The sequence below is a fragment of the Primulina huaijiensis genome, chromosome 5 (genome assembly GCF_012295235.1).
Source record: "Primulina huaijiensis isolate GDHJ02 chromosome 5, ASM1229523v2, whole genome shotgun sequence".
In the NCBI taxonomy this organism is placed as follows: Eukaryota; Viridiplantae; Streptophyta; class Magnoliopsida; order Lamiales; family Gesneriaceae; genus Primulina; species Primulina huaijiensis.
In genome coordinates this window covers 20,203,567-20,228,289 of record NC_133310.1, presented here as the reverse complement: position 1 = coordinate 20,228,289, position 24,723 = coordinate 20,203,567, and the positions used below count along the sequence as shown (strand labels likewise).

The following is a 24,723-nucleotide window of genomic DNA, read 5'->3' as shown; positions in this document are numbered from 1 at the left end:
TAAACTTGTTATTATAATCATTTTTTGTCGAAGCAAAATCAGCATCTCACTAGCTTATGAATTTCAGTTAAATTAAGCAGAAACTGACGTTGAATCTGACTTTAAAAAACATATAAAAAAATATATTTTTAAATTAAAAAAACAATATCACTTTTCTTTAGTGATTGCAAACATTTTTTTTAAAAATATTTGGTTTTCTGATAATCTATTCACTGAAAATTTTGGATCACTATTTGATTTTTATAAACTTTTTAAACCAGAACATTAATTGGGCTTAGAAACGGAGGCCTGATGGGCCTAGGAATTAAGAAACTGGACCACAGTTAATAGTGATTTTGATTTTTAAAAAATTATATTAATCTTTAATTCAATTTAGTAATTCTCATGTTGCACTTATCGATCTACATCGAGTGCAGTTCATCGTCCTTCTCTGCTCGCATAATCAATTTCAACTAGATTAATACATATATATATAGATCAGTTTCGTATGTTTCTTAAACTCAGATTGCAAATTTGATGTTTTTTAAACTCACATTCAGTGTCAGCTTCTGCTTAATTTAATTGAAATTCATAAGTTAGTGAGATATCGATTTTACTTGTGTAAAAGTGATTTTAATAATAAGTTGGTGTTAGAATTAATTATTTATCAAACACTATTCACTTCTGATTCTCAACTTTTCGCTTTTATTTTCAAACACTACTCTTTTTTTTTCTTCGTGTCTCCTAATCTATATATTTAACCATTTTTTTAAGCATAATCCGTTGCTACACATTCTCAAAATACTAGCGTATCTTTTTGCTTCACATATTTTTTTAATCCATATATAATTTCATATATTCACATTATTATCATAAATCTCCTTTTTAAAATTAATATCTAGATATTAGTGCGGGAACAAAAAAATAATTTAAACACCATGTTACGATTGATCTGAACGATGAGCTTAATAAGAAATTTTCCAACCTAGTTGTGTTAAAAAAATATTATGTTGTCAGTTAGCTTACGAATGAAATTATAAAGAGTAGGTCTCTTGTGAGACGGTCTCACGAATTTTTATCTGTGAGACGGGTCAACCTTACCGATATTCACAATAAAAAGTAATACTCTTAACATAAAAAGTAATACTTTTTCATGGATAACCCAAATAAGAGATCCGTCTAACAAAATACGACCAGTGAGATCGTCTTACACAAATTTTTGTCAATTATAAATAATAATATTATCATAAGAAACTCAACTACCCAAGTAATCACTTAACTTACTTATAATAATTATTAAAAAGCTAAAATATTTAAGACCTGATTTTTACAACTTTTTCTTGAGCTTTTGGATAATGAAGCTCAAAGTTGATATCAGAACAATTTCGAAGCCGAACTCGAATTCGAAATTTCAAACTCGAGCTAGTGTTGTAAAATTAAAGCTTACTCCAATCAAAGGTTAAAAATAATATCCCAAGTCTAAAACTTACTGCATAATCATTCAATGTAACTATAGTTGACCAAGAAAAGATCCTTTTGTATGTTTGAAACTTGGCCAAAATGAAAACATAATTGGAGATATATAACTTATTATCAAGTCCACGTTATTATTTTATATAAAGAATCGACTTCGAATTTAAATTTTGAATTGAACCGAACCCGATATATTTATAAAGTTATGTGTTCTTGAAATAAGTTAATAAATCTGAGCTCGAACTCGAATATAAAATATAACTAAGTATGTAAGTATTTGTTATAAAAAAAATTGGAAAACAGTACAAATTAATAAAAAAAATGCAATTAACCGAATTTTTAAAAAACAATTAAAACATCTCCGCGTGATAATTGCTGTAACCGTGTGTAGTGATAAGCACAGTTGGGTAGATACGTGGATTTGCATAGGAAAGATGAACGGAGTGTGAGTGTTCAAAGCAATGATTTTTGTATTATCCCTTTTATAAAGTAAAAATTCCCATAAATTCCCATTTTGTAATGCATATTTAGTATATATATATATATATAGGAGAGGGGAAGAGATGAGAAAAATTTGCCTGAAATGGTGGTTTGTTGTTGGTCAACATCAGAACCCCTAACCCCCCTCCGAATGAGTTCCTATAAATGAATCAAATTTGCAAACAAGTCTCTTGAGGTGTAAAAACCCAACAAGAAAATCGGCTGTGAAAAGCCCATTGAAAGTTGGTTATATAAGACTGTTGAATTCTTCTGTGTACTGTCTTTTTTTTTCTTATTTCTTTTTCACATCAAAGGGTTATATTCATTCTTGTCTTGGTGTCTCTCTCTCTTGATCTAACCCTTTGAACTTTTTTTCCCAGGTAAAAGTTTGTGGTTTTGGTTCTCTCCGCGGGGAGCTTGTCAATTTCTTATTCATTGTTGTGTTGTGATGGGTTCTTGGTGCTAAATTTTGATGATCTGTTCGGTTTCTTTTTAAGCTTGGATTGAATGTGTCGATATTTTGCGGGTTTTGGTATTGAGTTTTGGTTTGTTGTTTCTTTTTATGTTCAATGCGTTATTCAATGACATTGATTATGTTTCGTTACATTGTGGGTGTACGGTATTATCAAATGTATCTGTGATAATATTGTTTTTGGTTTGGAGGAATCATTGATTTTCTTGCTTTTTTATGCGTAATACAGATTGCTGGTGTATTCATCGTTTGGTGACTACTGCATAAATCTGGAATTTGTGATGTGGGTTTGCAAATTGGAGGTGAAAAGGAATCGAAATTGCAGTTGGAATTTAGAAAATTCGAAATAAGGTTGAGTTTGGGGGTATTGCAATTCGTTTGAGTGAATAGGAAACAGTTTTAGCAAAACATAACATGTAAAAAGGCAATGGTGACCTCGACATGGAGAAAATTTGTATGTTGGAGGTCTTCGGCTGAGAACGAGGGCGAAAATAGCAGCAGAGGAGGAGGTGACATTGGCAGTCGTGTGGATGGTTTATGGTGGTATAAGGATTCTGGACAACATGTTAATGGGGAATTCTCTATGGCAGTTATTCAAGCCAATAACATATTGGAAGATTACAGCCAGCTCGAATCAGGACCGATGAGCTTATCTGAGTCGGCTCCTCATGGGACTTTTGTCGGGATTTATGATGGACATGCCGGACCTGAAGCTTCACGGTTTATTAGCGATCACCTTTTCGAGAATATAAAGAGTACGCACCTCGTTCTTGCTGGATATTTGACTCTTGTGTTGTTTCCACTGACTTATTTACATATTTTCATTTGCGTATTTACATATTATGAGATGGTTAATGTGGATTCGATAGTATTTAATGTTAAGATGTGTGTCACAGTGGAATGCATGCCTTTTCTTCCTCCAGAGTCATTTGGCTTCTTTTTAGTTCCTTCCGATAGAAAGGAATATTGAAGCAGCTTTTTCTACACTTATGTCAGCTTTAATAATTATCATATACTCTTTCACACTGTATATTATTCTCGGAGTCTTCATGGAAAAACACAGAGGAAATAAAACAAGTGAGAATCTTTAGTTTAGCTTTGAAGGAAGGGAAAAGGAAAAGTATGCGACAAAGATTTATGGTAATTTGAATTATTTTGAGAAGATTCTTTCCTAATACGAGAATGGAGTATGATGCCTTCTTCCCGAGAACAATTGGTGGTTAGAATAATGTTTTGAACTAGTTGGAACTGATCACCTTATGTTCTAGTAAATTAAAGTAGTGTTTGCAAATCACTTTTTTAAGCATTTGCAAACACTACATAAAGCTAGTTGTTTTACTTTTGTATGCAACTTTAGATAAAGAATCTGGTCTATAGAAATTATAGTGCTTTTGCCTCAAAAAAATTTCTTCCTCTCATGCTTTGCAATCAGTAGCACACTCATAAATGACCCCCCGAATCTGATTTATTTGCTTATTCACGAGCCATTTGTTTCAAATATTAGGTTTTGATATAAAATAATAATGTCTTAGCATTTGGTAAAATAAGGTTGTCTTTTGGAGATTTTTTAAGTCTGCTGATGCATATGTTTACTCACTTGGCAGCTCTTCATGATGCAGAACTCGCGGCAGACAAACAAGAAATGTCGGCCGATGTAATAAAAAATGCATATTTGGCAACAGAAGAAGAATTCCTTTCTTTGGTTAAAAAACAATGGGAATTTAAACCACAAATTGCTTCTGTGGGATCATGTTGTTTGGTGGGCATTATATGCAGCGGTCTCTTATACGTTGCCAATGCTGGGGATTCTAGGGTGGTGTTGGGAAGACTAGAAAAGGTCGAGAATGAGGTTAAAGCCATGCAGTTATCAACTGAGCACAATGCAAGTTTTGAATCTGTTCGGGAAGAATTACATGCATTACATCCCAATGATCCTCAGATCGTTGTTTTAAAGCACAGGGTTTGGCGTGTGAAGGGTCTTATCCAGGTAACCTTTTTTTGTTGCACAATATATGTTGTTCTCTTTTGTTCTACGTTCTTACTTTCCTTTTGTTGCTTTAAGATAGCATCCTGGTTTAGTTTTAGCTATGCGGTTAATGATTAGCTGTATACATGTAAAAAATCCATAGTAATTTTATCGACATGCCTGGTACATTGGCATTGGAGATAACCCATACTCTTCTATGTTTTTGTGTCTTCATGATTATCACTTATCAGGAAAGGTAATAGATGGGGCAGTTGGTCCCTCCGCCTCATATATTTCTCGCCCTAGTTGACATTCTGAAAAAGTACAGAAATTTGGAGTGTCATACCATATTGATATTTATGTATAGGCATTAATCAAAATGCTCTGTCATTTTCACATTTCTCAATATTTCATGGTTGATGAGTCCTGACCATTGTTTTGATCTCGTTAAAGTTTAAGATAAGCCCTCTAATTCTTTCTGGTATCGATGAGTGAAGTATATATATATATATACAGTTTTGATATGTATTCACTAATAAGGTGACACTTTCCTATGGAATGTACAATTTTGATATGCTCAATCAAATCCAATATATGATGAGATGGGCACAGAGGTGGAAATGATTGAGGCAGTATAACAAAACTATATATATATAATCTTAATTGTCATGTTTTCTGCCTTTTCTCCTGTTGTGTAAAATGCATTGTCGGGAAAGTGATTTATCCAACATTTTATTTGCAATGAAATAATTGTATCCCAAAACTCTGGATTTTTTCTCTTATAATTAAATAAATTTGTACCAATGCTCTCGGCTTTCATTGCTAATACACATGGAATTTGATTCAAGGTTTCGAGATCAATAGGCGATGCTTACTTGAAGAAACAGGAGTTCAATAGAGTGCCATTGTTACCAAAGTTCAGATTGCCAGAACCGTTTGAGAAGCCGATCCTTTTAGCTGAGCCATCAATACTTGTCCAAAAACTTTATCCCGAGGACCAGTTTCTTATTTTTGCTTCAGATGGTTTATGGGAGCACCTTAGTAATCAAGAGGCAGTCGACCTTGTCAACAGTTCTCCACGCAATGTAGGACATTTATGTTACTTGTGCGATCGTATTTCTAGGTTTTTAATATGGGTAGTCGCCTTTTGTCTGAGAATAAGCATTTATTTTCATTCGCAGATCTATATCAATTTTCATAGATTATATATCTAAATTATAACTTTTGCCCTGCCTTGTTTTATAATTTTCTTAGTTGAGATCCTTTTTTCTATCTGCCCTCTTCCTGTATCAAATCTTAGTATTATCCTGTTTTCTGCTACCTCCGACCCCAACTCACTCTTATTTTCTCTAAGTTATAGTTATCCTATTTTATGGACTCAGAAATATCACTTCTTGATCTTTGCATAACTTGATAAATTTATGGCTAACTGCATGCACTAGCCTACCTTTTCAAGTGGAGGTGAAACTTGTGAAAGCCGTGTTGAATATTTTTTTTTACAAAGAGGACCTTTCCATGTTACATTACAGGGTATTGCTCGAAAACTTGTCAAAGCTGCACTGCAAGAAGCAGCAAAGAAAAGAGAAATGAGATATTCGGACCTAAAGAAGATTGATCGAGGAGTGAGAAGACATTTTCATGATGACATCACGGTTATAGTTCTCTTCTTAGACTCTCATTTGATCAGTCGCAGTTCCTCCCACGGCCCGATTCTCTCGGTAAAAGGCGGTGGAAATACTCGGTAAAGCTTACCTATTAACTTGCAGAATGATTTTCTTGAGAACTAGAGGATTTTTATGTGTAGAGTGAGTTTTTGTTTTCTTTCCGTGGGATATCACCACATTTTGATAATGTTAATGATTATGCCAGGAAGATGCGACGAGTTTGTGCTGTCTTGAATTTTTAGCTGACTGGCATATGAAACAAAAATTTAAATGGAGTGATAAAATGAGGATACTGAAATTTTTTGTAAGATAATTTAGGCTGCCTTATTTAAGTTGGCTTGTGTGTTTGAGTGAAATATTTGATTATGCATCGGACACCATATCTTTCAAGAATAAAGACTCCACGATTATTAAAAAAAAACCAAACTTTTGGACTGATTCCTCTGTGTTTCAAAATGGGATTACGTGTATAATAATATAAGGCAAAAACTTGTGTGAGACGGTCTCACAGGTCGTATTTCATGAGACGGATCTCTTATTTGGGTCATCCATGAAAAAGTATTACTTTTTATGCTAAGAGTATTACTTTTTATTGTGAATATCAGTAGGGTTGACCCGTCTCAAGATAAAGATTCGTGAGAAGAGACTTGTAATTGTGGACGAACATTGCATATTTTTGAAGTAAAATATAAATAATTTTGAAAGACTGGTTTTGTAATGTAATTCTTCCAAAGAAATTTGGGCACATCAAAGGTTTAGGAAGAAAAGTATTTAAATAAGTGCTATTAAAATTGTTTTTGTGTATATGCACCATAACCACATACATAAGCTAAAACAAGTAACATTCTTCTGTAGATAGCATGTGATATTTTGCAATGATTTTTGAAAGTCCACTTGAAAAAGGAACGAATACTTTGTTCCTTATCTAAGATCTAAGCTTTTATTGATAATTTTTTTAAAATTTTTTGACAAGATACAAAAATTTACTTAAATTATTACAATTACTAAGAAAGGGTTTGATGTAAAAATTCATAAAATCAGATTTATAATTTTACATATGTACACAATTTAGCATATTTTTCTATTTTTTTTAAAAAAATATAGCCATGTCACAGAAGCTATCTTTTTAAAGATTTATTTAAATACCAAGCATTTGGAAAAAGAAAATTATTTTTTGAATTACATTTTCTATATTGGCACATTGTAGTTCATTTTATTTAAATTTTATATAATTAAAAATTAAATGGACTCCGGACAGCATTCTAACGAAACAAGTTGTCCTCACACAGGGGGAGAGCAATTTCGGAGGAATATTGAAAAATAATGAAAAAGAAAACGTGAAAATGGAGAAGCAGAGGACATACTAGGCACTGTGGGATGATACTGCTAAAGAGTTTTGCACAGTAAACAGAAGAATATTTCACTTTTCGCAATCTAAATCTTGGCCTTATTTGTTCATTGAATTAGCTCAACAGCCATTGATCACAATGACCTTAAAAAATCATAAAAAATATGTAGTTCGAGATGTTTGAAGAGTCTGCGGTTTATGATATCAATGAACATAGACCGTGTCGTTCTGCTTGCGTGGCCATTCAGGGATCGAACCGGGCTTAAACTTTGATGCCTCGTGTCTGGCTAGCTCGGGAAGACATGACTGTTGCTCTGCATAAGCACTTGCCTTAGACCGCATCATGCAAAGTCAAGAACGTTGTAGCCACACAGGTCCTCCCAGCACGACCTGTTCTTCCAATACGATGACTGTAGGCCTCAATTTTGTCCGGCATGTCATGATTTATGACGTGCGCCACTTCTGGTATATCAATACCTCGTGCTGCTGCGTTGTTAGCAACCAACACGTTGTATCTCTTGGTCTTAAGACCTTCAAGACTCGTTTCTCTCTGTTCCTGCGACATTCCACCGTGCAATGTGGTCACACGATAACCTTCTTCATCCAAAGCTTTAGCAACCACGCCAGCAACCTTCCTCCTGTTCAAAAAATACAATAGCAGTCTTATCCCCCTAACTCATCAAGAAACTTTTTCGGTCTACACAATTTATTGTTCTCTTTCATCGTGAAACATGCTGAGTAAATAAGATCGGTAGTCTTTCCTGATGTGCAGATATTGACAACAAGAAGATTTCTCAAGTACTTCCGCGCCAGCAGCCGCTCCACACCAGCTGGCATAGTTGCACTGAACATGTAAGCAGTCGTATAAATCCTTTTCTCATCAAGGTCCTCGTCCTCATTTTCCGGTTTCATGTTACTTGAAGGCATGGCACCTAAGCAACTTGGCATTCAAAACCCATATCAATCATTCGGTCAGCCTCATCAAGAACAACATAGTTACTCTGATTCAATCCAGCATACGGCCTCTCCAAGCAATCAAGAAGACGTCCAGGTGTGCCGATCACAAGCTCACAACCTTGCCGCGCTCTAAACCCCAGTTCTTCGATTGATTGCCCGCCAACCATAGGAACAACCTTTATGCCCAAACAAGGAGCGAATTTGACAGCCTCAACCTCAATCTGCAGAGCAAGGACTCTAGTTGGCACCAGCACAATGGCATAAGGCTCTTCAGCCTCATTCTGCTCACTTATAGGAGGGAGTCTAGTTATGTGGGTGAGCATAGGAAGAACAAATGCAGCAGTTTTACCAGAACCAGTCTCAGCTATTCCAATGACGTCTCGTCCGTTACAGTCCCAGCAGGATGGCGGCCATCTGAATGGGAGATGAAGTCTTGTAGCCTGCCCTCTCCACGGCCCACAGCAGCTTGGGTGCCAACTTGCTCTCATCCCTACTCCTCATAGTGTGCAGAATTCTTGATCGTCCAAGAAATATTGAAATCTTCCCTAAAAATTCTCCAGTCCCTCTAATTCATTGTCTCGAGATTCTTCTCAGACCAATGCCTATCAACCCTCATATCAAACTTTTCATACAAATCAGCAGCAGCTTCCTCACGAGTCTCCTCAACGCCTTCCTTCCAGCAGCAAGGTTTTTCTGCTCCCTGCGGGCCGGCATGGCCTGGAGACCCCGGCCAAAGAGGAGACGGGCCTTGTGAAGGCTATCATACAGATAATTCCTTTCGCGAGAGCCCTCCCAATCGAAAGAGAATCGGAACTCCTGGTTTGGCTTAATAACCCGTTTCTTGGGTTTGACCAATCCCAGATACTGCTCCTTAATAGCACTCAACTCAATCTCACGCTCCCTATCCGCCAAAATCTCCAAACGAGCACCGTTTCGCGCTTCCAGGGATTTCGTTTCAGTCTCACAGAAGTTGGGTCAACCGATGATGGGATTTTAGATTCTTCACGCTCAGTTTTGGTGAGAAAAGAGGCTTCTTTTGCATCCAGTCGCAAGAAATGGGTCTTGAGTCGATAACATGTACTTTTATATGTTCCATTCAATCAGTCAAAACAAACAGCCATTTGTTCACAAAAAAGCACTTTGTATTGGATTTACGATAACAATAAAAAGAATCCTTTGTTGTTTATTCTGTTCTTTCTTCCACTAGAGAAATGTGAACCGTGAGATATAGTAGAAAGAGTTTCTTAATACATCAATCAAAGAACTTTCAACCCAAAGAAAAAACATTTAAAGAGAAACCACATGAATATTTAATTTTTCCCCTTGTTGCCAAAGCCTCTCAATCCACTGTCTTTGACACATTATGTTTACGTTCATTTTACCGAAATATCACTTCAAATATTGCAAAAGTTGTTCCTAAACACTTTCGAGGACAGAACACAAGATCCTCTTTCTTTCAATGGTGAAACTCAGATCTTGGAATGTCAAGGCAGTAACCCCTCACATCTGGAAAAGGGATAAAATCATGTAATAGACTCACAAACGTTAATATACTGAGCGTTTTCCGGATTGGATCAAGTTTTTTAGACCTGTAAGGTTTACTGTCACGAGCAAAGAGGAACAATATCACAAATGCAATGGGCGGGCCATATTTAAGTCTTTTTTTTTTTTTTTAGCAATGGGGTGGAGGAGTCTCGAACCTAGTTTTGTGAGAATAACATATCACTGAGCCAAATGGTCAGTGGTACATTGAAGTCTTTTAAACACCATTAATGACTCGGTTTTGGCCAAATTTTGTTGATTGGAAGATAAACACTTGTTATGCTTCTGAAGTATGGAGTACTGAAAGTTGATCTTTGATGTAAAAAAAGAAAAAAATTCACTCTTCTCTTTCATAATCCTTTTGTTGCAAAGACATCAGCTGCAAGAAATCGTGTTCTAGCCGAATCAACTCACACGAGCAAACAACAAATGCTAAAACGAGATAAGATATTCCAAAATGTAAATACACGCCATGCTAATGATACTCAAGCATGCTACACAAGCAGAAGCAACTAAAATTCACTAACACAAGACTGTCTACATAGAAGTACCACATATACCAGACCAACTTGGTGAAGTACCAATATGACTAAAGGAAAGTGAGCATCAAATGGGGATAAATGGTGCAATGGTGATAAAAAAACAGAAGAGGGTTAAGCTCATAAAATTCCAACTCACAGATACATGAAGGAACAAAGATCTTGTATATCGTTGGATCAATAAAATTCTTATAACTAAGTTGAGATCATTTGACTACATGTGGTCTACCCTGCCATCTTCCTCCAGAACTCCATCTCCAGCATGCCTGCCACAAAATTCAACGAACAGCGGTGTTCAAAAAGACAATAAAAACATGCTGTGTAAATTATTCAAATAAGATTTAATTATTTCCAAGTTTTTTTTTTTTTTTGATATAGCACTTCGAAGTAGTTTTAGTCAGATAATATCTAAAAGTCACAGATATTCTTGCAAAGATTCGCTATAAGATAACATGTCATCAAATGGTTGTTAAATTAGAGGGCTGAAAATAGTCCATTTCTTTCACTACTACTTCATCTTCCTCACCCCGAGGCAAAATTTTTCATTTTCTCTCATCATACATACGACTGAATAAACATAATTTTTAAACTCTAAAAGACCAATGCACACGAATTGCTGATCTTCGGGAATTGGTGGCGTGGAGATTACATTATGATGTTAACTACATTTGACCCATTAATTTTTTTCTCAACTAGTTAAGTTGCCTTACCACTAGGTCTTCAAATCCAAAAAAAATATTTCATACACCAATCAAAATCATGGTGCTGGAGTAACATCAATGTCAGCATAATTGTATGATATGGCATAACATTGTCCAATAATTCACCAAATGGAACAATTATTTCATCTAAACACTGATATTACACAAAAATAAAATGAATTCTAGAAATAAAACATCAAGGTTCGGAAACAAACCTCCAAGACGTTAAATTACGAGCTTTTCTATCCAACTGCAGATTTTCTAATGCAGCAGAAGCACGTAATACATCTTCTGAAGGTTCATCATTATCATATCTCCAATTGTAATCACCTTTCCTATAGCCAGAAGTAGAAGACCCAGCTCGTCTATCTGAAACTCGTACAAAAAAAAAAGACAAAAAAAAGGAATAATCTAACTGATGTCACAGAAACAATATCAAAATCGTTTTACTACTTACCAGATGATTGTGAAACAGGAAGAGGCCTGCAATGAGAATTCCATTAATCACAAGTTTAAACAGGAAACCAAGCGAAAGAAAAAAACAGATATGATGGTCACGAACCTTCCCAGTGGAGGTAAACCCCCAGCAACTGAGATAGGTGAAGGTCTCCTAAGATTTCGAGCCTCCAGGTTGGATAGAGACTCTGATTCTGAAGGGGTTAATCTCCTGTTGCTACCCCTTCCTTGAGATAAATTCTGCACGAGCAACATCAAAACTGTCAAGAGAATCTGACATTATCTAAGAAATAGAAAAAAAGAACATTATGTCATGATATGAGCTTTGTAATTGAAGCTCTGAGCAGAATCATTCAGAAAATATATTAAGCGTTTTAATATGCATTGCAATAACATCAACAATTACTTTAATTTTGAGAGAACAAGAAACATCATGAAGCAAGAAAATTCTAGGCCACATAGATTCTTTAATAGTTAATATTCTCATTAATTGACCAACCAAAAACAACAGCAATAAGGAACATCGAAATTTCCAGATTACATTAACTGCTTGAGTCTTGACATAACCCATTTGATAGGTTTAACTGGCAAAAACTGTTATTTTAATAAGAAAAGAGTTTAGATAGCAGAATGAGTAGTTTACGAGCAAGTAACGTACGCGATCATATAAGTCATATCATCAATATCAAAACCTAAATCTAAATATCGCACTTAATCGGACCTCGTATTTCAAGAACCCTTCTAAAACATCCAAAAGCAGAGGACCGCTGTCTCCATTCCGATTAAGATCATGCCCATTCTTGCTGCCAAATTCTTTTAATTCAGATTTCCAGGAATCTTTTGTCTGAAAATGAATAGGAAATCTAACAACTCATAATTACATAACCGTGACAATAAGAGTGAGAAAAGTGATAAGAGTAAGTAGAAAATACCAGATTACACTCTGGTGAGTAGACTTTTAATGTGTGACTCAATTGAGCCCACTCCAAGTACTCACATACCAATGCAGTCAAAAGCCTTCCTGTAATTAATGAAACAAAATTACTGGAAAAAAGTTTGAGTATATTAATCATTCTTGATTTTTCTAAGCTTAAAATGCACCCATTTCAGAAATAATAATCCAAATACAGCTTGTTATAAGTAGCATAAAAGATAATGCCATAGAGTTTGAGGTCACTTCATAGTCTTGTCACATAACATCGATAACCCTTAAACTATACTGAAGTTTTCAAAGTCCTGCAATTCATTTTCTATTCGCAGATAGAGCAGAAAGAGAACAAGACGCAGGCGGATGAAGTATCACCGTGGTGTTAAATGCGCACAGGACCATTATTACCTCGTAAGATAATGGATGAGATGGAAAAGTTCCAAGAGAGGAAGAAAACCACAGAACCAGATCCCCCAGATGCTACATTCTTATGTTTGTTACCCTAAGGGAGGCTGGCATTGGATGCGAATCATGTTAGAAGGAGAACTGGTGTAGAATCTCTATCTTGAAGAATGCAATAGAAAATAATTTACCAGGGAATGTTCACCTAACTCAAATTGTATCTAGTTAAAAAGAAAATGGCGGGATTGAGCTTCCCTCCGCAAAACTAGGGGATTTGGGATTGAATACAAATAGGTATCAAAGGCAAATGAAACTCAAATAAATGGATCGGTATCTTCGAATCAGGGATAAAAAGGAATGGGAACGTTGAAACTTATGTACCTGAAGGAGAGTTATGTAGTTGCTTATGTACCTGAAGGAGAGTTATGTAGTTGCTTAGCACGGTCGTTGCAGCTACCCAGTAGTGCAGGAGGTAGACCTTCTTTCTCTATGACTCGATCCTCTTCTTCAATTGCTTCAAACACACTAGCTCTCAGCTCAGCCTACCAACAAATAACAGCAGAATTATCAAATCTTGCCCGAAAACAACCACAGTGACACTCTTTCGCTATCTCCGAGAGTGCAAATTTATTTACATGTGCCTTTTTATTAACATTACATGTCTACCAACTGAAATCCCAGAATTACTTTAGAATCTTAGGTATACCACGCACTTACTGGCATCACTAGGCAAGTATTTAGTTAATATTAATCATATTCCGCACAGATAAAAACATAAAATCTGCAAAGCTAAGTATAATTAGAACTCGTCCCAAGTTCATCCATTAAAACATCCAAGAATGAGAATAAGCGTACCCAAAGTTCAGAGGGTAAAATCACAAATACAACATCCACTCAACTCTCTCGATCAATCACAACATTCTTACAAAAATCGACCTAAATAAACCTCATTTCATAAACTATAAAAGGTCCAACTAACCGACTCGAAATTACCGATCCTTACGGCCTTCTTCAGTTAAAATCTCAGATTTCATACCACGAGCTAAAATGTAAACAGTGATGGCATCAAATTAAGAGGGGAAACATAGAATTGGAGGGTGGGGGAAGCTAACTCGGATCTTGGCAAGGACCCCCTTCTTCTCGAGAGTGCGAGTGACTAGGGTTTTCAAATCCATTATTTCTCTGGTGTAATCGTCCATTTTCAGTGGAAATTTCCCCCAATTCTCAGTTCAGAAACTGAGTGACCTTCGCTTTGCCTTTCCCGTGTGCGTGTTCGAATTTCTGATGTTGGATTTTGGATTTCATGAGAATTTATTTTATTATATCTAAAAATTAAATAGCTTGGCAAATATTATTTTAATTTTTAAATTTGATCATTTTGTGAGGATTTATAGATAAATATACAATTTGTATAGTTTTAAATAAATTAAAAGGATCCGAGTGAATATTAGCCTTAGGAATTAGAGATGTCATTGGGTTCGGGTTTTACCCAGAACCGCAATAAACCCGTCTCAAACGGGCATATCAAATGGGTCATAGGACGGGTCTCGGGTCTAATTTTTCAAGGTCCTATAATATATGTCTTATACTCGTCCCATATATGTGCATATAAACATTTTAGGGTTTTAGTTTAATTAATGTCCATTTGGGGATGTCGATATTTTTTTGGAGAGCTAGTAGCTCTTTTTTGTATGTAAATCATCATGTCGTGAAAATATTTTATTTGTCATTATTAAGTGTGTTGAATAAATGAATTAGTTTTCTATTGTGTTGTATTTAGATGCTTGTTTTTTTTTTGTAATTCAGTCATATGAGAAGAAAATTATTGTTTTCATTTTAAAAAAATCGAGTCTCACGGGTCTAACCGGCCCCGTTTGGTATTCGGGGTGGGGCGGCTCTGAAGAATATTTAACTGGGGTGGTGTGGGTAATGAGTCAAAGTTTTTTCATAGAGTGTGTCTTGGGTCTAGCCATATTCGTCCCATATACGTCTCATTGACATCTCTATTAAAAATATATGACTATAGATTTGAATCTCCAAATCCCCATATAAATTACAATAATCTTATTTTAAAATTATGTGTCTAAACTTTTTAACAAAAATATTTATTGAGAAAATTTGAAAGAAAAATGAAACAAGTCAAACGAGAAGCATAAAATTTTTCAAGTAAAAACAAAATTGGGATACTTATATTTTATTTCTTCTGAGAAAACATAAAATGATAATTTTATGAACAAAACTCATAATTGAGATATTGGAATTGAATAAGATAAATAAAAAAAAAAATTCAGAGAAAACATCATTATAAGAGTATACCAACCGGACGAGGAAGCTGAGCAATGCAGCGCGCGCAGGCTTCCTCGCCCGTCGGTTTCCTCGACTTGTAATGGCCGAGGATGAAGCACAAGAAAGCATCCCCATGTTATGTTCAGGGCGGCTCGGTGAGAAAAATTTCCACATAGTAAATGCATATTCATTGTGCATATTTATATAGGTATCGATTAGGTGACACTTACTTATTTGATATGCAATTTTTCTATATTTCGTCACATCTAATATGTAAGTGTTAACTCATCAATACTCACATAATATGTACAGTAGACATACAATATATCAAAATTATATGTATATAATATAAAATAAACAACCAGATTAAATATGGCAGTTGAAGATCAACGATCAAATTATGGTTGCTTAAAAAATAAAATAAAAAAATAAAATAAAAAGTTCTTGGATTCCAGATCAACAGCCAGATTAATCCATGTCTTTTTAAAATAAATTAAAATTTTAAAAAAAAACTCAAAAATTGGGAGAAATCAAAAAAAATTATCAAAGACCATATTTTGAAAATCCAACCATACTTCGACAAATTGACATATTATATTTTCAAAAAATACATTTTATTGAGTGCAATAATTGTCTTAGCTGGTAGAGCAATCGAAATGTAGTTCTTGTGATGATGTACAATTTAAAAGATTTGACTTTCGCCATTACCACCAGCTATAATTTTTGGTAAAACGTCAAACTTTTGGTATTGAAGTCAATGTCACGGGTTCGATTTTTATTGATTGAAAAGACTGTAGTTATTGGGAGAGAGATTGTGGAGCACAATAATTGTCCATGTTGGTAGAGCAATCGAACCGTGGTGCTTATGCTGTTGTACAGTTTAAAAGATTTGAGATGCACCATTACCACCAGTTATAGCTTTTAGTAAAACAGCAAGCGCTCGATCCTATACAATTTCTTCCACTTTCATTCCAAATATCAAACTTTATTCATATTTTATTTTAAATCCAAATACGAAAATGGATACACGAAGAAATGATGATATCAATACTCTTTAACCAAATTCTTCTCAATTGAATTTTCAGTAGTCCGACGACCATATGTTGAGCTTTACGTTCAAACTCAATTCTCTCAAAATCTCAATAAATTTCCTCCTTCTAAACAAAAAAATAAAGGTAAGAAGATTGTTGATGACGATAGAAATGAAGGCATCACAAGGAAACATTGGACAAAGATCGATGATGAACGTCTCGCAAAGGCATTGTGCAACACTCTCATCAATCGAACACTTGACAATGATCAAAGCAACTACTTTTTGGAGACTGGTTTGGAAGGAATATGACCATGAGTTACCAAATTGATGAAAAGTACTTACGCGGAACAATACGGCAAAATTTTAAGGATGTTACGAAACGAAAGTGAACTAGGAGTATTCAACCTAAACAGATCGCCATTTAAGATAAAGGTGTTCATTCATAAATATTTTTTTTTATTTACGTGTATTTTTTGAAAATTGCTTGTAAGTTTTCAAATTTTAATTGTGTGTATTTTGAATTTGTTATGCTTATGTCCAATTTTATTTTGTTATTTTAAGTTATCTGTAATTTTTCTTTCTTTTTATTTTTTTGTTCAATGTAATTTGTTAAAATTACAATATAACTGTTAAAATTTTAATTATCTATATTTTTTTATTTTTTAAATACAAATTATTAAATTGAATTAAAAAATTAACAATTTAACATCATTTCCACATCATCATCTCATAACTACAAAAACATGCGACGAAGTTATCAATATGACATCATCATCTTGAAATGAATTCAGCTCATCAATGAAGATGCAGCCCAACAATTTCACGCTTGTATTTGGAAGTGTGAACTATTTAAATGTTTCCCCCAAAAAATAATAAAAATAATTTCTTTCTCAAACAATTTTTAAAGAAAAATGTATTTTTAAACATTGGTGGTTCTAATCCCCAAATAACTAGGCAAAATTACATCCTTCATCCTTAGCAAATAAAGAAGCAAAAAGAGTAAGGAACAGTACATATAATCTGTTTTTGATTATAGAACATAAATTTTATAAAAATATTTTTGTATAAAAAGTTCATAAATTTTGATAAATAATAATAATGACAGTCGTTGCCAAAGAAGGCCTGTTAAAATATGTCTTATTTTGCATGTACTAGACAAAACCATTAATACAAAAATTCCCCAATTGAGACTCCACTTAGCCCAACTAATCAACAAATTATAGTGTGTTTGTTCATCCATCAACTCCATTCAATCAGCTCCACTTGATTTATTATACAAATTATTCCCCAACTATATATACATACTTAAAATCCAGTGTAAATCCACTCAAGAAATTATTCTGAAAAACATTAGCTTCCACACATTCAAAATGGTTCGAGTTTTCAAACTTACATCCAAGAAAATCAAATCAATCTTGTGTTTCTTGCTGCTAGTAACTACAATGGCAAACTCTGTACGAATTCTTGATGAAGTCAGCCCACAAATTCCACTCCCAGATGATGCTCCCATTACGTCTGATACTACACCACCGGAGATTGACAACCCTGGCGTGGCATCCGTGGTGGCGCCTACCACAACTCAGTCAAGCCCTCCCGCCACCGTTGTGCCACCAAATCCTTCTATCGAGGCACAACCTACTGCTCCTGTCATAGATCCCGTTCCTGGGACTGACGACACTCAGACGCCACCAATCAGTACTGCATCACCTGTAACCACCCCTGTTACCACATCACCTGGCGGAGCCACTGGATTAACTGGTGGAGCTACCACAACCGGCCACCCTACATTGTCCTTTTTCATGCACGACATCCTTGGTGGTTCAAGCCCATCTGGCCGGGTGGTGACTGGCATCGTGGCCAACTATGACACCAACAACCTGCCATTTTCGAAGCCCAACAACCAAATATTCCCCATCAATGGCGGGGTACCCCTCAATACCATCAATGGAGTCATCAATAACAACAACTTTCCTTCCCTCGTTGGCTTAAATGGTTCCCCTACCAACACTCTCCTCCAAAATAACGGCAACAACAACATCGTGAATGGCGGAAACAACCAGGCCTTTGTCACGGCAGGACAGCTGCCAGCAGGGGTAACCCTCCAACAGCTCATGTTTGGATCAGTAACAGTGGTCGACAATGAGCTAACAGAAGGGCATGAGCTGGGATCCGTGGTTCTTGGAAAAGCTCAAGGGTTTTACTTGGCAAGTTCTTCTGATGGAAGTAGCCACACACTAGCCTTAACAGCAATGTTTCATGGCCACGATCATGAAATTGATGACACCATTAGTTTCTTCGGAGTTCACAGAACAGCATCTCCAATTTCACATATTGTGGTAATTGGAGGAACTGGAATATACGAAAATGCTAGAGGGTATGCCACTATCGAAACTCTTCCACATGAGGATCAGCACACCACCGATGGTCTCGAGACAATTACACATTTCACTGTTTATCTTACTCCATAGGGGATTTCTTAAAATTGCACAATTTCAGAAGTTAATATCTCTATGTTGATGTATCCCTTAATTTGGTTGTATGTGTAGAAATGCATTTATATGTAATATAATGTTCTGTTCATCTACTTTTCTACTGTCAACTATCTCTTCACTCTCAAACACAAACTGAAGAACATATGTTGTTTCTTATCCTCAATTTTTGATGATAAATGTTTTAACATTTGGATTGCCTTTCAAAACAAATCCATGAATGCAATGTTTTATTGAGTGTATAATAACTCACTCTTCATGCCTAGGAACACAAACAGCAAGCATGAGAATAAATGTTAAAAATAAACTCTAAAAATGAAAGTTCCGCTAACTGAATCAATGTAATCAACTGCAAAATATTTAGATTATGACACAGTTCAGTCTTCTAAACCAAATTTAATGCATTGCTAAAGTTGTTATGCCAGCCTCCACGGTAATCGTGTCATCATTCCAAGTTCCAACTTGTGAGAGCTTAGTCAAAAATTTTAGCATCACAAAATTCAACACTATTTCACCCATTAATAGCACTATACTACTCTGCTACTGAACAATGCAACAATCACATAGAACCCTATTTAATAATTTCACACACATGAACAAAGAAAAGCATAAAATTACCTTTGAAGCTACAAAGTTCTTGGTAATAGTTAAATGAGCAAAACGCAACAATTGCAACAGCACTCTCCCCACAGATCTCTAAAAGCCTCTGAAGTCATTATGAAAAGTTTATAATCACACAAAAGTATAACCAATGCTAAAGAAAATCACCTTATGCTAGCAACTTATCTAATATCAAGCAAAAACAGAAAGACAAGACTATGATCGATAAGATTCCAATACTTCGAATCAGAGCTACCATTGCACTAAATTTGCATCACTTTTCACATTAAATGCCCTACAACTCTGTACGTACAAGCACTCGATTTCATGAGTCAAGCAAGAGATTAAAGAATAAAGAGGAACAAACCATGCTCGGTGAACATATTTTTCAGCTATTAATTTCAATGATCAGTCATTATTAAACAAAATGTGATACATTAAATTTTTAGTGCGTTCAAAATACTCAAATTGACAAGAAAAACTTACATACATTGCCTCACCAATACAAAACACAACTATTGACCGGCACTCTCCTCCTACAACTTCTTGCAGTATGCCTTGAGCACCATGATCAAATCCCTAGCCGGGGCCTGAATAGTGCCCACAACAGCTGAAGCAGGACCCTTCAAGGAACCCAAAATCTGCGCATATACTTCAGCCCTCGTCGGCAAATTCTCCAACACCTTTACCTCCTCAGGCCCATAGTATTTCCCTTCAAAAACGGCTCCCGTAAAGTCATTCTCTTCCAATTTTTTCTCCTTCTGAAAAGCTCTGTACGGCTTCAACGCAGCCGGGATTTCTTCACTGTGCACAAAAAGCCAAGCGTTCATACCCTTCATGCACGGCTTCAGAGACTCCCATTTTGTGCCTTCTATGGCTTTAAGCACAAGGGTATTCTTGGCGACCAAAAGTTTGGAGGTCTCGGGGAGTTGGCTTCTGAAATCTTGAAACTGTTTGACCGTGAATCCCTTGTAACTAATGCCTGCAACGAGGAAGCAGTCTTGGAGTTCTTCCTTTACCTTTTCCACCGTTTCCTCCTTCTTGGTGCGGCTGATGGCTGCTCGGATTCTGGGTGAAGGTGAAGGCTTGGAAGAGAATTTGGTGCGGTGGATGGAGGCGAGGAAAGGGTTATTGAAGTGGGATTTGAGCGAAAAGGCATCGGCTGAGGAAAGGTATATAGACGGCGGTGGTTTGGAGGAGGGGTTGGTGAAGAGGGTAGCCTCCATTGTCGAAAGGATCGGGATGGGAGAAGCAGAAGAATGGAGCGTTGGCCTTGGTCCCTTCTCCTTATCTGTTGGTTGCTAGTTTTGGTATTGACGGGGTGAGAGAACATTNAAAAAAAAAAAAAAAAAAAAAAAAAAAAAAAAAAAAAAAACTTACAACAGTCTCACGGATCTTTATTTGTGAGATGTGTCAACCCTATCAATATTCACAATAAAAAGTAATATTCTTAGCATAAAAAGTAATATTTTTTTATGGATGACCCAAATAAGAGATTCGTCTCACAAAATACGATCCGTGATACCGTCTCACACAAATTTTTGATAAAAGTAGAAATATTTTGATACCAACTTTATACTAAAAGAATTTATCGTAAACAATGTATTCTCAAATACATTTTTGAAGGGTTATTTTTTTAAAAAAAACTCGGGTTGAATGATTTTATTTTATAAAATAATTTATCGTAAACAATATGCTCTCACATACACTTTTGAAGGGTTGTTTATCAAAAAAAACCCGGTTCAATCAAGATTATTTTCTAAAAATTTTGATTGTTTTTTTGTTGTAGCGATTCTTAACTTCGATTTAGCTGAAAACAAACATGCCTAGTTTGAAATGAGCAATGCCTATTGTTACACATATTTAACGTTATCACAACCAAATTCTACAGACAGGACTTTGGACTTGGATCAAACGAGTTAGGCCATATATGGGCTATAGCTAGGACTCGATTTTGTATTGGGCTTTCGCCTTTTCGCTCTCGAAATATATACTTCATATAATCGAAATCATAACAAAAATTATGCTTATAATATAATAATACCATGTTATTTATTTCATCGCAAAACATTCGAGTCGAGTCGGCTCATAAGCCTTTCAGCTTGAACTAGACTATCCGCGTCGTCCACGATCAATCAAAAGTTTCTATTCCCATTATTAATATATTTATATAATTGATAAATAGTATACAATATATTTTCATGAAATGCTATAAAACCAAATAAATTAGTTTTTTTTTAATTATAATATGGACCACCCTCGGCCCAACTCGGTAAGCACGTGCGGTAATTACTAAGTACTAGGAAGGATATTTTTGGGATTAAGGAAGGAGAGAAAAGAGTAGACTTTTTGTACGAAAGGAGCAGACGAAGCCACGTCACCGTTTTCGGAGACAAAAGCATTACAACCTCGTACCCCTGCCGACAAGTAAACCCTCGGTTCTCATCTTCTTTTCAACCATATTAATTATTTATTTTTTTCTTTGATTTTTTTAATAAAATAATAATATACATAATCTTTTCAATAATTCAACCCACTTTCCATATTAAAAAAACCAATTCGGTATACATATATCATTTGGTTTGTCTCGATCCATTATATTTTCTAAGCACGGATAAGTTCTAACATAGAAAAAAGCCAATATGAAAACTCTCCATGTGAAATTAATGTATTTTAAAACCATATCCTTTGAAAGAGCAAACACATTCACAAGATATTATGCCTATTTTTCAAATAACATTTATATAAGTCTAAATGCCCATTGATTCTATACGGTATGCTTAAGAGATTGGCAAGTTGAAACAGCATATTTAAAGATTCGTCTTGTAAATATAATCACATAGAATTACCGTCTCTTATGACACGATCTCACATATCTTTATTCGTGACAGGTCGACTCTGTCAATATTTATAATATAAAGTATTAGTTATTCTTTTATTAATGATCCAAATAGAATATATAACTCACAAAATTGTTATTTTCCCGTGTGTACTATTATATTATACTGTTGTTGGAAAGACAAGAAATCAGATGCTTGGTAGATAACATTAAATAACACAAAGGGCTTTTTCGAGTGAGTTGTTTGTTTACAGTGTCAACTTTAAGAAATGTCGTGCTTTTCTCTCTTTCCTTTTCCCTTTCTCTTTCAATCCCATTAATTAATTTTCTTACCTAATTAGGTATAAGTTGAAGATTACTTCATACATCTAATATTAGTCTCAATCAGCTCAATAAAGTGGTTCGATCAATGGACTCAAAAATTCCATATAGGGGAAAGGTTGATTTCAGAAATAGCATAGCTATCCACACTTCTATTTTTGTAGATGTAAATGTATACATATTTTAATAAACGGTAATCGTAAATTTCAAACGTACGTAGTAACTTGTAAATTATATACATCAATTAAACTTGTAGACATGTAAATTATATGCATCAATTAAACTCGTAGACATGCTCGAACAAAAAAAGACTTTATATAATTTTTATTCTCCAACTACAGACACTCAAGTACCACAACGTATGAAAAATTATTATGATATATGCCATCCCCATCGGCTCGTAAATAAGACACGCTTATTGGGACGTGTTCGAACCTAGTAATTAATTGTTCAGATCAGTGTTTTCGAAATCAGATGGTTCGATCATGAACTGGTCACAAATGTGTGAAACACCCAAAAAAAACCGGTCAAAACCGATCATATTTGGCCAATAACCGGATGTTTAGATACATCTTATATGTATGCTTAAATTTTAAATTTTGATAACTATATATATTATTATTTAAAATTTTTATAATTTATGATATTATATTATTATTTTATATAATATAATGATTTTTTTGGTTCGATCTTCGCTTCGACCGATTAAATTTGTCAAGTGAAATTGATTCGATCGTCTTATTGGTTCAGACGATGTGAAAAGGTAAGTACCACTCGACCTAGGAAGCGGCCGACAGTACCTTATCCGCATGTTCATTAGGGCACTGCCACGTCGATACCCAACTGGATATTCATTGCACATACAATCACGCTACATATTTGTGAAAATTACTTTTTTTTAAATATTGTTAAAAATAAATTTGCAAATTCCGTAATTTATATTCTTTTTTCATTTTTAGTATCGTTAATAATATGGTTATATTTTTTGTTTTATAATTTATATGTTTTTTTTTATTCATATTGATGACGAATTTGTATTTTTATTTTTTTAACTAGGATGTTTTTCTCCTTTTCTGTCCTCATTTAAATGGAGTCTGGCGAAAATTGCTTACGTGATAAATCCGGATGCAGACATAAATTATTGGAAATGAAACTTGCATATGAATCGTGATTTTTTTAGAATATTATTTTAAAAAAAATAGGGGTGAAAAAAGACTCAAAACTCGACAAACTACGATAAAAAAACCAAAAATGAAAAAGAAAAAACATACAACTTACATGATTATAAATGCAAATGCACTATCAGAAAGACCCTAACGAAAAAACATGCAAGTTACATGATTAAAACATGAAAATATACCGTTAACATAATCAAAAATAAAAATTAAATATAAATTACAAGACAAAAAATATAATTATACCCTATATATAATAATATTTTGAGCTAATATTTTATACTTAACTAGGGTGATTTTAACTTTTAGAATACAATAATACATTTTAACATTGAATTTATAAAAAAATAATTCCTCCAAAAAGGATTTCAAAATACATCAGAGCTATCAATGGTGATTTAAAGTTGGCATGATGGTGTCAGCGTTGATAACTTCATCTCATGACACTAAAATAATGAAATGATGTTGCAGAGATACAGTTGAAATATGAATTTTCTTTGTATCACATAATTTATAAAATACATTTACACATAATTAAATTTTATAATAAAATAAAAAAAAGTCACATAATTTTTTAAAAATAAGCATAATTAAAAATGAGATCATAAAAATTTTTATGAGACGATTTCACAAGTCAAATTTGTGAGACAAATCTCTTATTTAAGTTACTCAATAAAAAAAATATTATTTTTTATGAGAAAATATTATTTATTATTATAAATATAAATAAATCAATTTATTTTAGACAAAAATATATATAAAATCGTCTCTCAAAACTTATTAAAAAAAAATAAAGAAATGCTCTTATCTCCTCAATTATCAATTCCTCCACAGCTGGCCCTTTTTGGGTAAGGGTCGAATCAATGCAAACATTTGGACGGCCCAGATTCGCCCACAACCTTTTGATTTTCCTTTTTTGGGAGATGTGATTTGATTGGCTGTTTTGTCCATGGTTTGGTGTCTTTGATAGGACATCTCCTCTGTCTCCATCAAGGTTTTCTTTTCTTCTCTCATTTTATCATTTTTTTTAATTATTATTGTCCACTTGATTTTTGGTGGTTTGGTGCATATAT

General features: G+C 34.5%; 5 protein-coding genes, 1 long non-coding RNA gene and 1 pseudogene across 9 annotated transcripts in view; 3 read left to right on the top strand and 4 right to left on the bottom strand.

Annotated features, from left to right (window-relative positions):
• Nucleotides 1-24,723, bottom strand: part of LOC140976949 (glutathione S-transferase L3-like) — an 80,981-nt gene that overhangs the window by 44,324 nt on the left and 11,934 nt on the right. The window lies entirely within an intron of this gene.
• LOC140976940 (probable protein phosphatase 2C 38) lies at nt 1,821-6,474 on the top strand. 4 transcript variants are annotated; one of them, XM_073441385.1, is made up of 5 exons: nt 1,821-1,897; nt 2,634-3,159; nt 4,009-4,391; nt 5,219-5,455; nt 5,900-6,474. In XM_073441385.1, the coding sequence occupies exons 2-5, from the start codon at nt 2,832-2,834 to the stop codon at nt 6,113-6,115; spliced, it is 1,164 nt and encodes a 387-aa protein (XP_073297486.1). In that variant the 5' UTR covers nt 1,821-1,897; nt 2,634-2,831; the 3' UTR covers nt 6,116-6,474. The 4 variants fall into 4 exon arrangements, with proteins under 4 accessions (XP_073297486.1, XP_073297485.1, XP_073297484.1 ...); XM_073441384.1 differs by having other exon boundaries at nt 1,827-1,941; XM_073441383.1 differs by lacking the exon at nt 1,821-1,897 and adding an exon at nt 1,962-2,312.
• Nucleotides 6,672-8,840, bottom strand: LOC140976944 (DEAD-box ATP-dependent RNA helicase 21-like; annotated as a pseudogene).
• Nucleotides 8,951-10,529, top strand: LOC140976945 (uncharacterized). The gene is made up of 2 exons (XR_012175345.1): nt 8,951-9,089; nt 9,127-10,529. It is a non-coding gene; the product is annotated as an uncharacterized lncRNA (long non-coding RNA).
• On the bottom strand, nt 10,358-14,214 carry LOC140976941 (protein TONNEAU 1a-like). Its single transcript, XM_073441387.1, has 8 exons — nt 14,020-14,214; nt 13,320-13,449; nt 12,510-12,598; nt 12,299-12,421; nt 11,684-11,817; nt 11,579-11,604; nt 11,337-11,490; nt 10,358-10,686 (listed from the first exon to the last, which is right to left on the bottom strand). The coding sequence occupies exons 1-8, from the start codon at nt 14,104-14,106 to the stop codon at nt 10,635-10,637; spliced, it is 795 nt and encodes a 264-aa protein (XP_073297488.1). The 5' UTR covers nt 14,107-14,214; the 3' UTR covers nt 10,358-10,634.
• On the top strand, nt 17,437-19,422 carry LOC140976937 (dirigent protein 24-like). Its single transcript, XM_073441376.1, has one exon. It carries the CDS (start codon nt 17,597-17,599, stop codon nt 18,692-18,694), a length of 1,098 nt encoding a protein of 365 aa, XP_073297477.1. The 5' UTR covers nt 17,437-17,596; the 3' UTR covers nt 18,695-19,422.
• On the bottom strand, nt 19,687-20,652 carry LOC140976938 (large ribosomal subunit protein uL10c-like). Its single transcript, XM_073441377.1, has one exon. The coding sequence runs from the start codon at nt 20,539-20,541 to the stop codon at nt 19,852-19,854; it is 690 nt and encodes a 229-aa protein (XP_073297478.1). The 5' UTR covers nt 20,542-20,652; the 3' UTR covers nt 19,687-19,851.